This window comes from Lathamus discolor, chromosome 11 (assembly GCF_037157495.1).
Source record: "Lathamus discolor isolate bLatDis1 chromosome 11, bLatDis1.hap1, whole genome shotgun sequence".
NCBI lineage: Eukaryota > Metazoa > Chordata > Aves > Psittaciformes > Psittacidae > Lathamus > Lathamus discolor.
Window position 1 is genome coordinate 2,083,421 of NC_088894.1, and position 16,230 is coordinate 2,099,650.

Sequence of the window (16,230 nt, forward strand, 5' to 3'; positions counted from 1 at the left end):
CCGCTGCATTGCGCTGCCGCCGTCAATAGGTGGGCCCCTCCCGGGGAGATAAAGCCGCCGGAGCCCAAGCTGGCAGCCTCTGCCGCCCCGACCGCCGCTCCGGTAAGAGCTCCGGGCCCCCGGCTGGGATCGGGCCCCTCAGCACCGAGGGGAGGGGGACAGCGGGTACTGGTGGTGGTGGTGGGGGTCCTGCCCCAGGGTGTTCGATGCGCATCACCCCTGTGTGCTATATGGGGTGCTGCTATAGGGGGTGTGGGTACCCCCGGGTAGGGAGGGAGAGGATGGGGCTGGGCCGTTCCTTCATCCCGCAGGTGCCGCTTCCCGCAGGTGGAAATTACCCTGCTCCCCCCCGCCCAGCCATTAGCGCCCTGGGGAGGAGGAGGAAAACAACAACAATAACAGAGTAAAATAAAGCCCCGCTTCCCAAAGCGATCCCGTATCTCCCACCCTAGGTGCTGGGATGTGCTCGGGGCAGAGGGACCCGGACCCGGGTGCGGATATCCCTGTGGAGCTGCAAAATGGCCAGATCCAGGCGGGAGCCGCTCAAGGGCAGCGCAGGGACGGAGCTCTCGCTGGCCAGGGAGGCTTCTCGCAGCGGGGTATCATTGCCCGCATGACTGAATCGCCGCTAGAGCATCAAACTCCTCCTGACCTCCTTTAGTTTTATGGGCTGATTCGTGAAATGGGATTTGATTAGACATCAAATGAAAGCTCCTGATCGCGCCGGCTTTGCGCAGCAGCCGCAGAGCCATGGGAACGCGGGGGCATGCCACAACAGCTCCTTGGATTTGTGTTTTCATCCTTTTCCCTCTGTTTCATCCTGATTCGTGGCAGCAGAATATAACAAACCCCCCACTGCGGGCTCAGCCCTGCGCTGGGGACCAGGCGAGGGCTATTTTTGTCCATCGCATTTTGCAGTCACCATGTTGTCACCCGAACCGTGCATGGGTTGAGAATGGTCAGGGTAGCTCATAGGGCCGGGCACCCACAGCTCCTCCCAGGGGTACCTACAACATGGAGGAGATGCCCTCGGGTTTGGAAAGAGCGAGAAGGCAGCAGCAGCAGCCAAAGGGAGGTTTTCCAGGGGGGAAGGGCACCTTCGAGGCACCGATGACGTAGCCCTGGGGGTCTCCATGGAGGGCAAGACGTTGACAGAAGAGGCATCTTGCTGGGACTTGGAGGATGTGCACGGTGGCCAGAAATAGCCCAGCTGGCTCCATCCCAGCATGGGCAGAGCTGCCAGACAAGGCTGGGCACCCCCAGCTGGGATGGGGCACATGGTCCAGCAGGAAGGTGGGATGAGGGGAGGAGAGTTGCCCTCGATGGGTTGGGAAGGGGCTGTCACAGGGGCTCTTCTGATGCGCCTGCCTCTTCCCCTGCAGCCTCCCAAACCCCACAACTGCACTCCCATCGCCGCCCGCCCCAGCCAGCCCCGCGTAGCCCAGCAGCATGGGGAAGGAGAAGACGCACATCAACATCGTCGTCATTGGGCATGTGGACTCTGGGAAATCCACCACCACCGGGCACCTCATCTACAAATGCGGGGGCATTGACAAAAGGACCATTGAGAAATTCGAGAAGGAAGCTGCTGAGGTGAGGAGCCCATCCTGCAGCATTCCCCCATCCCACAGCCCCATCCGCAGGGATGCTCCACACTGACACCCCCAAAAGTGCCCCTTTTTCGCATTTTCCTGGTGCTGCCCTTCTCGTACCTTCTCTTTCTCCCTTTGTTCCCATCTATTTTTCTCCCTCTGCACCCCTGGGTCTTCCTGACTTCTCTGGCCTTGGGAAAATAGGGCATTTGGGTGCTTGCCACCCTCTTCTCAGAGCTGGGATACTCCATGCTGCAGGCTGGTAATGAGGGCATGGACGTGGTGAAGTCTGCAAGATGGGTTAGGGAACCAGTGGTCATCAATAGGGTTCTGGAAGAGCCACAAACCAGAGCATGAAATTCCTTCTAAATATTGCATGTAAGGAGGAAAACCGGATAATCCCTCATTGCCCAGTGCAGAGCTCGCTGAATTCCACTCTGAAGCATCTCCTGCCAGTGCCTGCTGGGCACAAGGTCCTGCATCAGCTGGACCACTCCTTTGATGCAGTTTAAAAGCCCGATCCCCATTTTCCTCAGGCAGGGGGGCTGACGTCTAGCAGGATTGGTAGCCTTTAATACAGAAAAGCTGGCATGAAGCAGGAGCATTTAAATTAAGTTCTTTTGTTTAATGGTGGCATTTATAGCCATTTAATAGTGGATGCTGTCACTCATAAAGCACCACCCAATGCCTATAATGTGGCAAACACAGAGATTAAAGAGGAAGAAATAATGTTGGGAATCAAAACGTGAACTGGAAGCTCTCGGAAATTAATGATGGTAAATTCTAGAGAGGTGGGTGAGCCGGGAAAAGCCCGGCTGTTATTGACAGGGCAGATCTGCTCTCTCAGAAGATGGCTTGTCGTCATCGTTCCAGGGATCCTTAATGCAGATATCCCTCCATATTTTTTCTGGATAAGATCCCACATTCACATGGAAAAGAGGAGGTTTACAGAGCTGCCACCCTTATTTAAGCGTTTTGGTGTCTGTCTTAACCCTTTAAATCTGCTGATAACATCCGAGCTAAAAACCCCATTTTCCTGCTTCGCTGCCAGCCCTTTTCCCCAGCCTTTAAGCAAAGATCTTCCTCATACAAAATGATCCTTCTCCCCCTTACTCCAAAATGATCCCCCCATAGATTGCCCTTCCCTTTGCCTATAGATTGGGTATGGCTTGATGAGGTTATTGTGGATGCGATTGCGGCTATTTTAATGGAACAGACACTTCCACTGACTTGCCGGAATATGCAGGGACTGGGAGCTGCTATTAATAGCCTATTGACTGAGCTTTCCGACTCCATTTTCTGGTGCAGGGCTGGGGAAGGGTTTTCTTCCATTAGGTGGCATTCATAGGAAATGGAAGCCTGCCTGCACCCAAAAAGCCAACAAAAAACCCCAGGGGCTGATCGGGGGGTTTATATGAAAGAGAAAGGATTTTTCCCCTTGTCTTTTGACTCCAAGGTAATGGGATCTCCCAAAGACTAGTTGTGCTATGAAAAAATAAAGGAAGAGATCCGTATTTGTGGTCTCCAGCTAGAAAGCTGTGCCTGTGCTGGGGTTCAGACAAGGAAAAGCAGGCTGTTTCTGGCCCTGAACAGGGAAGGTATTGTGCAAAGCTAGATAATACCCTGGTTTTTGCAACAACAGCTCTGGGTAACTGAATCTACCCCGTGAAAGAGGGAAACAGTTTGCTAAATAAAGGATCTCATTTGTCTTCAAGTACCGTGCGATGCCCAGTTCGGGGGGGGGGGGCGGGGGTGGGATTCACATGATGAGAGGCTGTTTGTGTGTGTGGATGTGGTCCCTGTGATCAGGTGCTGATTCCCACTCAGTTCCTATGGGAGAGCTGGGGGGGTCTGCTCTGTGCCTCAGTTTCCCCATGCAGAAGGGAAGGAATAGGCTGCTGATGGGTGGGAGGCCGTGGGATGTGCTGCTTGGGCTCCTGCCCAAGATATACCTATTATAAAGCACAAAATCCTTGGTGCATCTCCACCTTTTCCAGCAATAAATGAGCACGCTTGAATGACCCCCTCCCTTTTTTCCTTGGCAAGAGAAGGATTTGATGTGCATGCTGGAAAGGGTTAACCCCCAAGCTCCTGCTCTTCCCCCTCACTCAGCCTGATGCCAGGAGGATGCTTAGGAGCAGGGATTTGATTCTGGATTTTTCCATGCCTGGACTGCCCTTCCTGCAGGCTCTAGCTCCCAGCTGCCCATCAGAGATGGGGCATCACCCTCTTGACTGGCATCCCCTCTGAGGAGGAGGAGGTTTGCTCCTGGCTCGAGGATTTTGCCGGTAATCCTCCAGAGCAAGCTGCAAAGTCATCGCAGCGCTCGGCTCTTACGTAAAGCAGGCGGCACCATTAATTGAGCACGTTAATTCCTTGTGCTGAATTATGCGGATGTGGGGCTGGAGTGTGGGAGCCAGGGGCATGGGGTGGGCAGGATGGGGTGGGATGTGATGCTGCATTAGGCTTCTTGGTGCGGATCATCGCTGAAGATGCCCGCAATCGGGAAGCGCTTCCCTCTGGAGCAGTGATTTATAATTGGCCAGGATGCATTGATCCTCCAGAAGGAGCTGTGGCTGCAGGGGACACTGGAATGGGTGGGTGGGAGTTGGGTACTGCAGCTCTGTCCTTGCACAGTGGTAGGAGCCCATTAAATCATCTGCAAATGACCTAAATTCCATTTTCCATCTTAAAAAAGCCCCTTGCATCCGAGGCCAAGTGCTGATGCTTGATGCCCATTAATCCTTTGCTTCAGCTGGGCTCCCCAGCCTGCCCCAGAACACAACATGGTCACCAAGGAGAAGGGGGGTCTTGTCCTGCCTCATCTCCCTGTTGACAGGATCCCAGCTCAGACTGGGAGCATCACTCCGATGCTGGGGGGGGAATTCCACCTCTCCATGATGTCAAAGAACGCTGACCCAAAGGCGAAAGCGCTTCAGAAGTAGCACTGTGGTTTTACCAAGGAATGTGCTTTATCACAGGATGGATTTACTGTAGCTAATCTCACCCAGCAGGGTTTTATGCATTACAATGTTGGCTGAGATTTTGGCCATTTGGCAACGACAGTTGGTCTGGCTGCAGCTCGCAGGAGCTCGTCGTGTGAATTTGCACACTCTGTGGCAAGAATCAGTCCCGGTTCTATTCTGCTCATAGCAACCATCTCGCATTTTAATTTCCTTTTAACCCCTTCTCCTCCTCCACGCCACCAGTTCTAGGCTCATCCATGCAGCAATTCCCTTTCCCACAAGGCAGCTGCCTCACAGCATCAGTTAATAGATTAAAATACAATTAGAAGCTTCCATCGCTGCTGTAGAGTTCTGTAGCATCATCATTTCCCAGCAGCAGTGCAGGACCATGGAGGAGACCTCATGGGTCACTGGCTCCAGATCTTGCCCATCAAGCCCCATTCAAATTCACTTCACAGCTCTTCTGGTTGAGAAGCACATTGAGAATAACAGCTCCTGTATTTGTCAGTAAATGGATTATGGCTGCCATTGAGTTTAGGGCATTTTGCCTTCAATGTCTGCAATGTGACCCTCTGTCTACATGAGCCTGGGATACGGGCTTGGGTTTTCTCACTGGTTCTTGCCTTCGTGTTGGCCAGATGGGGAAGGGGTCCTTCAAATACGCCTGGGTGCTGGACAAGCTGAAGGCCGAGCGTGAGCGTGGCATCACCATTGACATCTCCCTGTGGAAGTTCGAGACCACCAAGTACTACATCACCATCATTGATGCTCCTGGCCACAGGGACTTCATCAAGAACATGATCACCGGCACCTCCCAGGTGAGGAATGGTGGTCAGGAGATGGGGGGCTGCTGGGGATGGGAAGCTGAGAGTTGCTGACAAGCCCAGGGTCAAGTAGGTGCTGTTGGAGTCCTTTTGGAGGAGGTGGGGATGAATACGGCCTCTCTGGCGGGTGGGATGCTGTGATCTACAGGCTTTTGTGTGAGGATACCTCCACATTATTTTAGCCAGCAAAAATTCCAACAATCCGTTAGGTTTTATTGGCTAAAGGAAACTCTATGGATCTTTCCTCCTTCCTTTTACTTGAAACATCTGTTTTTGTCCCATGAACAGCATCATATTGCCAAACTCAATGGTCTACCTATCCAGAGCAGGGTAATTTCCCCTCACCACACTGTAGAATATTCCTGCATCTCCCAGTCATTGATGGGTGCTGGATGAGCCCCATTGCATGCCCAGTAAGATTCCCATTGCAGTGCCAGTTGGGCTGAGCATGACTTTCTGTCGAACCCAGGCATATTCTGCTGTGGGCTCCGGGTGCAGAAGTATTCTGGGTTGCCATGGTTGGAATCTCATCCATCACCCAGGGAGATTATTTGCAAGACTTCAGTAGTTTTAGATAAGGCCTTGTCCGAGTATCTCTGGATGATCAAGATGAGGTCCTGGTTAGAGTGACACACTCTGATTTCCAACCCGCATTGCAAACCCATGCCTAGTGGGCAAACCTGATGTAGCACAGTTAGGTCAGTTTTGAGGTAGATCTGCAGGGTTATGGGTAGCAACTGGTGGGACGTTGGTCCAAGCCATGAGTAGGAGTCATCAGGGACTTACTCACCAGGAGCATCGTTCTCTGGGAGCAGGAGCCATTCATTAGCTCTTTCCTCCCAGGCTGACTGCGCTGTCCTGATCGTCGCTGCCGGTGTTGGTGAGTTTGAAGCTGGTATCTCCAAGAACGGGCAGACCCGTGAGCACGCTCTGCTGGCCTACACCCTGGGGGTGAAGCAGCTCATCGTGGGCATCAACAAGATGGATTCCACGGAGCCCCCGTACAGCGAGAAGCGCTACGATGAGATCGTCAAGGAGGTCAGCGCCTACATCAAGAAGATCGGCTACAACCCAGCCACAGTTCCCTTCGTGCCCATCTCGGGCTGGCATGGAGACAACATGCTGGAGCCTTCTCCCAATGTAAGTGTGTGTTGTGTTAGACTTCTCCCCCTTATCCAGAGGGTCCTGGTCCAGGCTGAAGCTGACCTCCATGCTCTGAAAACCACAGGCACGTTTCATGTACCCATCATGGTAATGGCCCATGTTGCCAGCATAGATGTGTTTGTCACGTAGCTCTGATTGCACCAAGCTGGGATGAATGGGTGCATTGTTGATGGGCACACTGGGTACTGTACCGTGACCAGACACCGCAGCAGCTAAACATGAGCATCTTCAGGAGATGATCCCCATGGCTCTGCCCCTGGGATGTGATTTGAAGGTTTTGCATCATCAGACCCATGGTAGCATTAGAACCATCCGCAGCAATTGTCACACTCAGCAGGAGCATCGTGTGTGGTTTTAGGGCATTGTTTTCTGAGGGAAAGAACACGATGTGGTCACAGGCTTGGAATGGCTCCCACCACACAGCAGGGCTCTGTCATGTTGGGTATCGGGTGCCCTTTCCCATCGGGGCTATACACCACTACGGTGGCTGCACCTCCACTTCTAGTGCTGACATCTCACTTCTTAAGGTGGCTTTTTCTTGAGGAGATACCAGGTTTCCCATGCCAAACCCACGGTTTCCTGGAGCATCCATTTGGTGCTGCTCCTTGTCCAGTCCATTTTTACAGTGCCTCAGTAATGGGGCTGGTGGGGATACAAAAGTAGGGTGGGCCCTTGCCATTATTTCATATGACAGCGGGGAAGAAAGAAGAGCTTAGAGAAGGATGTAGGGTTCTCAGTGACAGACTGCCAATAGCATTTGTTACTCAGACACTGCTTTTTGGAGGAAAAGCTACCCCAGCTTTAGTCTCCTAAAAAATAATGGTCTGGAAAGTTGTGGCCAAAGAAAGGTCCCTGCTCTCTTGCTGCTTCTGGGTGACCTTGAAGTTGCTTCGACCAGAAACCCTTAGCAATCTCTTGTGAAGCTAATAGGAAATCTGATGCTTAAGGGGAATTTAGGGCTTCACTTACGGATTATGGGTCAGGGCTCTGTGACAAGGCACAGAGGCAATGTATGGGTAGGGCAGTGACTGAGGGAGGTCAGGGATCATGAGCCTGTGCTAGAGAGCTGCAATGTAAACTCACACTGTCCTGAAATACGGCTCCTGGGAAGGGCAGGTCCCTTGGGGCTGATTGGAAGGAAGGGATTTTTGGGGTGCTTGGGAGATTCCTGTTCCCTGCGGAGCAGAGCTGGGATAAAGGTCAGCCGCGGCCATGCCAAACGCAGCCACATAGCTCCGGGGTGCCTCAAATCAGACAGGCTCCAAATGTCAGCAGCTGCTAGGCCGGGAAGATGATCCCAAACAGCTCTATTAATAGAGGGGAGGCACAGAACAGGACGGGGCTCAGTGGTCTCCTTCCTCTCGGAGCATGTCCTCAATGCGATGCGCTGCCCAAGAGAAGGCAGGAGCTGAAATAACGCAGCCCTTTGCTTGTGTGTCCGTCAGGGGACTTATCAGAAAGTGAGGATTAGAGCTGTGACGTCCCTACAGCTCCCGTCACCTCCGGGCGAGGGGGATGTGGTGGCACGTCAGGCTGGAGCCAGCTCTGCGTGGGACACTCCAACCCACGTCCCTGCTGCACATCAGCCTGAGGCCGACTGCACAAAATGGTGCCTGGGCTGCAACAGCATCAATGTTTCACATCTGGGGGCTTTTTGGGGAATGGGATTGTTTGGGAAGCCGTTTTCTGTTGCTGCAGCTGACAGAACACGGCTGTTTGATGGGGTTTGGGAGACTTTTATCCCATGGGATGCTGCAGCCCGAATGCACCTGATCTGTAGTGCAAAGGAGTGTGGTAGCTGGGAGTGAAGTCTTGATGCTGGGGTGGGTGTGTTGGGATGTTCATGGGCTGGGTAAAATCAGAGAAGGGCAATTGCTTTGTAAAATGCACTTGGGGTGCAAGAGAGTTGGAGCTCAGCTGTTATTTATGGGAGCTTGAGCCTGCAGTTTATCCTGACTGGCTGCAGGGTTTGGTCAGATCCTGCTTTTGCCGTAGGAAAGGTGAAATAGGAATTGCTCTTTGGGAAGCAGATTTGGGGAGTGGGTAAGAGAGGTTTCACTTGGGTGGCCCTAGGAGGCAGCACAAAGAGGGTTTTGCAGATGCTTCTCAACCTGGGGCCATGCAGGGGTTTCCCGGAAGTGTCAAAGTGTGAATTTATCTGATTCTTGAGATATCAGAAGTTTCCTGGATAAAGCATTGAAAGGAAAGGAAGCTGACCTGGACAAGCTTGATGCAGGCTGAATTCTATGGCCGGACCCAGCTCTTTCCTTCAGTCCTTCCTGAAAGCAGTGCAGAATGCAGGATAGGAAACCATCTTTGGCATAGCCATATCCTCCAGGGATGGCTGTGAAACCAGGGGCACTTTGGGGGTCCTGTTCCTGTTTCACCCCTTACCCCAACCCCATCACGCTGTGCCACTGGTGTTGGTACCTAAGGAAAAGGCCACATCCATAACTTGTGTGATGGAGCTGCAAATGGGCAGTGTTTTACATCTGAGTGGGAAAATACTGTCTAAACCTCCCTGTGCAGAGGCAGGGGAATGACCTTGCACTTGCTGATCCCTGTTTGTTGTATCGGGATACAACAGAGACTGTTCAGACCCTGGACTGAATTTGTCTTGCTGGCGAGCCCCAGGTGTTGCTACAGCTGTGTGATGTGCAGCATCACTGCAAGAAAGCACTGTGGTTCCCTGCATCAAACCATGGCCTCTGCTGAGCACATTTCCATACCTCTCTGCCCCTTTTCTGGCCAATTTTAGCTTCAAGGGTCCAATTTAGAGCAGGAGCAGAGAGCATCTGCGCTAAATGACCCTGCCCCTCTGCAGCCTTGGTGCAAGCAGCAGGTTTTCAGCATCCTCCCAAGCCAGGGTTTAAAATCCAGACTCTGGAGGGGTGATGGCAGGAGGGAGTGGGGAGACACATCTGTCTGGGGCTTGCCTTGAAGAAACTTCATTCCCAGGTCTGAAGGTTGGCAGCTTTGTAGCTGGGACTTGGCTGGAGACCCTGTAGTCCCTGTGCTGGAGACATCACTGCTGGAGAGCAGGATCCAGGCAGCTGGCACAGCACCATGGGTTGGTGTTGGAAAAGCGGGCCCTGAGTTTGCTGGGTTTAACCAATTCCATCCTTTTTCTCCTGTTAATGGATGTTTTGCACGTTTCTGGAAAGAGGGGAAATTGAGCAGATGTGTTCAAGGCCAGGTTGGACACAGGGGCTTGGAGTAACCTGCTCTAGTGGAAGATGTCCCTGCCCGTGGCAGGGGATTGGAACTGGATGAGCTTAAAGGTCCCTTCATCCCAAACCAGGCTGGGATTCTATGTTGTTGCTCCTCTGTTTGCAGATGCCTTGGTTCAAAGGCTGGAAGGTGGAGCGCAAGGAAGGCAACGCCAGTGGGGTGTCCCTCTTGGAGGCCCTGGACACCATCCTGCCCCCAACCCGCCCCACAGATAAACCCCTGCGTCTGCCCCTCCAGGATGTCTACAAGATTGGAGGTGAGCAAAAGCTTTGCCACTGCTTTAACCGGAGTCTTTGTTCCGTGGGAATTTAGGAATGGCATTTCCAGGTATTGGGAAACTGGAGGGACTGAGCTCTTCAAACTCTTCTGGGGAGAAGGGTGGCTGGTGCGTGATGGCTTGGCCACGGTCTGCTTGCTTCCCAAATGCTGGTGTCCATCATCAGCACCTCCATGTGCTGAGCTGGAACCCAGTGCCAGCCATGTAGGGAGCACAGCGCCCAGCGCGTCTGCCTATCCCTCTGGAGCAGTGATGGGAACACTCTTCTGAGCTATAAATACCCCGTGAGCTCTCTCCCCGCTGACTCCCTGGCACAGCCGTTTCCAGCCCTTTTCCACACTTTTCCAAGGACACGTGTGCTGCGGAAACCAGGCAAGGATTGAACATGTATGAACATGGGGTTTAAGTGGCTTTTTAACACAGTATTTTGCTCGCAATGGAGATGAAAGGTGGTGAGAAGGTCTGTGTCCTCCTCTCGCTCAGCTGGGACAAAGAGAGATGGTTTCACTGTGAGGCAGGTCCTTAGAGAGCAGAGACACCATGGGAAGATGGGAGGTAGCAGCAGCAGGGTGGATGTAGAGGAGCAGATGGGTCCATCCAAACTCCCCAGCCTCTTTTCAAGGAGGAGATGCCACTACATATATGAAGGAAGAGCTTTCAGGACACATGGATTGCTCAGGGCCTTCTGATGATGGTGTTGCTCCTTTTTTACAAAGCACTTGGTAGAAAGGATGGACTTAAGGTATTTTTGAAGACCCTAATGTTGATCTTGCAGCTAAAAATTGGGGGGTTTGGGGACAAGAAGCAAACATGATGAAAAGCATTGGAGATGTCTTGCTTTTGCTGCAGTCAGGCGTTGGTCCAGGGGTATTCCAAGCAGCTTCCATCTTGCTCTGCTCTGCCCTTGTCTCTGAAGGTATTGGCACAGTCCCCGTTGGCCGAGTGGAGACCGGCATCCTGCGGCCCGGCATGGTGGTCACCTTCGCGCCCGTGAACATCACCACCGAGGTGAAGTCGGTGGAGATGCACCACGAGGCCCTGAGCGAGGCTCTGCCTGGGGACAACGTTGGCTTTAACGTGAAGAACGTCTCCGTCAAGGACATCCGCCGCGGAAACGTGTGCGGGGACAGCAAGTCGGACCCCCCGCAGGAGGCAGCGCAGTTCACGTCTCAGGTCAGCACAGCGCCGTGCGTGCTTTGTCCCTGTCCCCCTGCTCCCAGCCTTGTCCTGACACCCCTCTGTCCCCCAGGTGATCATCCTGAACCACCCCGGCCAGATCAGCGCCGGCTACTCGCCCGTCATTGACTGCCACACCGCTCACATCGCCTGCAAGTTCGCCGAGCTGAAGGAGAAGATCGACCGGCGCTCGGGCAAGAAGCTGGAGGACAACCCCAAGTCCCTGAAATCGGGTGATGCGGCCATTGTGGAGATGATTCCCGGCAAGCCGATGTGTGTGGAGAGCTTCTCCCAGTACCCACCCCTTGGTAAGGGAATGGCTCTTTGGAGGTGTCCTGTGAAGGAGGAGGAAGTGTCTGTGGGTGTAGAGCTCACACCGGATGTGCTGAGCCTGCTCCAGTATCCCCAACAGTTAGACTGGGGATGGAGCCGAGGAGGTTTTGTTGCTCCCCCATAATCTAGGGGTGCAAAACTGATGCATGAACTGTCTTAGGGCTGGTGGGATGGGACAGGCTCTGTGCTGAGCTGGGTTTCTGAAGGCAAGGCTGGGATTTTCCCTCAGGGAGCAACAGGGCCTTTCCTTCAAGGTTATTAAACCCTGATCGTTTCTGAATGCAAAACCATTTTCCAGCTTCCCCATCTCTGCCCTAAAACACAACTGGTCGGGAGAAGAAAGAGGGAAGTTTGCTCAGAGAGGTCACCTCCTAAAGCAGAAAGGTGCTCAGATGGTGTTGCACATCTGGAAGCTTTAGAAAAACCAGGAACAGTTGGGGCTGTTGAGCCTGGAGAAGAGAAGCTGTGTGGAGACCTCAGAGCAGCTTCCAGTGTCTGTATCAGTATCTACCCAATACCCATCTGCAAGGATGCTGGGGAGGGGCTCTTCATCAGGGACTGTAGCGAAGGGACAAGGGGTGATGGGTTCAAACTGGGACAGGGGAAGTTCAGGTTGGATCTAAGGCAGAAGCTCTTCCCTGTGAGGGTGCTGAGGCGCTGGCACAGGGTGCCCAGAGAAGCTGTGGCTGCCCCATCCCTGGCAGTGCTCAAGGCCAGGTTGGACACAGGGGCTTGGAGCAAGCTGCTCCAGTGGAAGGGGTCCCTGCCCGTGGCAGGGGTTGGAGCTGGATGAGCTTTGAGGTCCCTTCCAACCCAAACCCTTCCATGATGCTATGTCCCCCGCTCTCTGCCCCACAGGCCGCTTCGCTGTCCGTGACATGCGGCAGACCGTGGCTGTGGGCGTCATCAAGAACGTGGAGAAGAAGAGTGGTGGGGCTGGGAAAGTCACCAAGTCTGCCCAGAAGGCCCAGAAGGCTGGGAAATGAATCGTGGGCTCCCAGTGCATCGCGCAGAAACCATCCCTGACACCAGGACGCTGCCACCGTCTCCCCCGGGCACACGTGTGCACATCAGCTTGTAAGAGTTTATATGTCAACGACTGGATGCTCACCATTAAGGTCCAGTGGAAATTCTTTAAAAGGAAAAGCATGTTCCAGCGTTTGTGAGGCTTCATGTTAATTTTACCAATAAAACTGGTACAACATCCACAGTGGAAAAAAAAAACCAAACCCAAATAATCCCCCCCTTTTCCCCAAAAAATCCCCCAAACCAAACCAACCAACCCAAAAGGTGTTGAGCTCTGTGTGTGCGTCTGTCATTGAGAGGGGCTGGGTTTGGTGGGGCTTATGTGCCCATCCCGCTTAGAGTAGAAGGTGAGGATGGGCACAGGAAGGGCTGGGATGGAAATGCAGAGGAAGGAAGAGAATTGGGCACCCATATTCCGGGTGGCACCAAGGCAGGTCTCTTGCCCTGACCAGTGGAGGTATCTGGGCTGATTTCCCCAGCCTAGAGCAGGGGCTGCTCTTACAGCAGTTCTGATGCTCTCCTTCACCTGCTCAACCCTCTAATATCAGTTATCGGGGCCTTTATTACACTTTTTTCCATGCAAAAGAAGCTTAAGTTACCTCCTAAAGTTATGCCATTAGAGAAAGAAAATATATCCCATCCTCATGGAAGGGCTAGAGCATTCCTTTGGTGTTTTATAATACCCCATCATTCTGGGAGAAGTGGCCAAAGCTGCCTTCTCTCTACACACTTCCTCACCTCATACATGATGGATCCCCTCAGCCCTTTCCAAACACCACAGCAGGAAGGTTTCTCCCTGACTGAAGCCATGTGCCGGAGCCCAGATGTGACTCAGGGCTCCCAAGAAGCCCCAAAACTCATGGTCTTCACCCAAGATGGTGCATTGGCTCCCATTGCGAACTTGCAGCCCTGGCTGAGGTGTGCAACTCTCCCTGATCTCCTTAGTGGCAACTGGCCCTGTCCAAAGGGTTGCGGCTGCCAAGTGGCTGGGTCTGACCAAATGCAATAGGAGCTGTGAGGGGGGGAAAGAGCGGAAGCGGGATGTGGTACAGCAGGGTAGGGAGATGGAGGGAGGAAGTGTGATGATGCTGCTCCCACCCTGCCACGGCACCCCAGGGACACTTCCAAGGGACATCTCCTCCCCGAAGGTGGGGTCAGCAGCATGCTGGAGCATCCCGAGGGTGTCAGTGCTCATGACTTTCCTTTTAGGAGAAGCCACAGCGCTGGGAGTGGATGCCCATGGAACCATGGCATCATGCATCTTCCCAGGAGAGCTCCATAGCACAAGTATCATCACTGTTTTGTTGCAGGAGCCCTTAATGATTCTTATTAACACCTGATGCTCTGCAGCACTAAGTGCCCCCAGGCAGAGCCTCAAGGAGCAGACAACAAGCTGAACTACAGAGAGCGCTGCATGAAGTCACCCACTGCTGCCCACTCCCCCAGCACCATCCCCATCCCATGTTCTGGATTGACAGCAGACAGACATGTACCAGTTTACCAAGCCACATTCCCCAAAGCTCTATGCACAGGCCACTGAGGCTCTCCACCCCTTTTCATATTCCTGGCATCAACCAGCTTCTTCCTAAGAAATCGATTTGATGCCCACGGTCTTTGCAGTATTTGGGCTCTATGAAGTGCCATGTCCTTGGCATGCCACAAATTGAAAGGGACCTGGGGCTCCCTATAGGCACAGCACAACTGCAGGAGAAGGCTGATTTCCCACTCATAGTTTAATCTCATTTTCCAGCTCCTCCTGCATTTCCTAGCTCCCAAAGGCATGTTATCCTTGAGCCAGCCCAGCAGACTTGTGCCCCTTCCTGGGTACTTCCAAGCAGGGCAGGAGAACATCATCATGTGCGTGTTTGATCTCCATCCTTCAAAGCAGCAGGAAGAGGAACGCCTGTGGGAGCATCCCTCTTATGCTGTTGAGGAACCTCCAGCTCTCTGATCCCCAGTGGAAGCCGGTCCCTAACACAGCAGGAATGGGCACAACCTTGGGGTGAGGCGAAGGATGGGGAAGAGCAGGTACAAAGTTCACACCTGGTCCTTTATGACTATTTCAAAAGCAAACCCAGGTCTGACAAACCCACAGCTCCATTTCCATAGAAACCTGCCAGGGGAGCTGGGAAGGATGCTCAGGGAGCAATGCACAAGCGGTGCCGTAATCACTGGTGTGACTGCAGAAGAGGGAAATGGAAACCCCAGAGGAATTGAACTCAAACCTGCTGATGGCTCACAGCAGGTCCACGTTCTCAGCTTGATTTCAGTATGGTAAATACCCCAGGTAATCTGCAGGATTGGAAAGGAGAGTTAGGGCCTACAGTGAGATGTCTGCAGCAGCATCATCTTCTCTTGTTTTGGGGGGTTTGGGTCAAGCTCTGTAGAGAGACAGAATTAACAGGAATATTCTGATTTAGACCCACTGCAAAGAATGAAGCTCAAATCAGAACATCAAGGATGCTGAATGCTGGGGCTCTCAAATCAAAGCCAAATGAATCCTGGACCTGCCTCCACCCAAACCTTGGGTTTGAAGACTCATTGTAGGTCTGGGTTTTGCCATTAGATCGGTGCCCCATCATGTGCAGATCACTGCCTGACCCCACCAGGCTTGCAGGCACAGAGGGGATGATGCTTTGCTTGGCACAGGTGACTCATTTTGGGGTTTTACTTCAAGGATAAGCAACCCTCCTTTACCCTGAAGTGGGTCACAGATGGCTTCTGGCAAACCTTGCAGCAAACTCAAGTCGATTTGAGAGCCATCAGCACCATGTGAGAGCAGGTGGGTGCTGCGTGGTCCGTGGCAGGTGACATATAGGTGATATATAGGGCAGTGCTGGTGAGATGCGTTTTAAAGCACTGGTTTCTCCTCTGATTCCCCTCTGCCGTGGCCAGGAGAGCCAGGACCTCACAAGTGAGAACTTGGAGGCATTTTTCCTAGCAGCTTGGTTGCTTTTGGAGGCATTTTCTATCACTCTCCTCCCTGCAGGCGAGGATGCTTCCTCTCCGTAGCAGTCTCAGCGATGCCATCTCGTGGAAATAGGGACAAAGTCCTTCTGGAGCAGCTGCCAAGGAGAGGAAATCCAGTCCCACGTCCCACCTCTGCAAAACCTGGCCCTGGCAGGCAGCGCATCCATAGCGACGCAAAGGGAGCTGCAAAGTGCTTGTTGTTTCTGTGGGGACCAGAGCTTGCAAACGTGTTACCTGAAACTTAAAGCTTGCGAAGGCGAAAGTTACTAGAGGTTGTGGGAAAGTCAAGAAGCATCAGGGCTGGCTCTGCTTTCCTCCTGCGGATCAGCTCGAGAGGTTGTTTGGGAAACCAATGGAGCTGGAAGGAAAAGGAAGGAGAGGGATGTGCAGGGGGGGTGGATGTGAACCAGCATCCAGTTTCCAAAAAGCACATCATCTCCACAATGCAAGCCCTGACAACTCATTGGGGTTTCCTGATGGAGAAGGAAAGACCCCACAAATGGGACCATCCACCAAAGCATGAGCAGACACCTCTGCTTATCCTTAGCCTGGTTCTGGATGCTCTCATGGCACCCACTGGAGGAGGAGCAATGAGTAACTTCTCCTTCCCTACCTCTACCCCTGTAGCTGTGTGCTGTTAATAATTTAAGGTAGGTTTCATTCACCCACCG

The 16,230-nt window shown here is 53.0% G+C and overlaps 1 protein-coding gene across 1 annotated transcript; it reads left to right on the forward strand.

Annotated features, from left to right (window-relative positions):
- EEF1A2 (eukaryotic translation elongation factor 1 alpha 2) lies at positions 1-12,769 on the forward strand. Its single transcript, XM_065691642.1, has 8 exons — positions 1-102; positions 1,383-1,593; positions 5,197-5,376; positions 6,226-6,522; positions 9,883-10,033; positions 10,971-11,227; positions 11,304-11,538; positions 12,422-12,769. Exons 2-8 carry the CDS (start codon positions 1,450-1,452, stop codon positions 12,547-12,549), a joined length of 1,392 nt encoding a protein of 463 aa, XP_065547714.1. The 5' UTR covers positions 1-102; positions 1,383-1,449; the 3' UTR covers positions 12,550-12,769.
- The last annotated feature ends 3,461 nt before the right edge of the window (positions 12,770-16,230 follow it).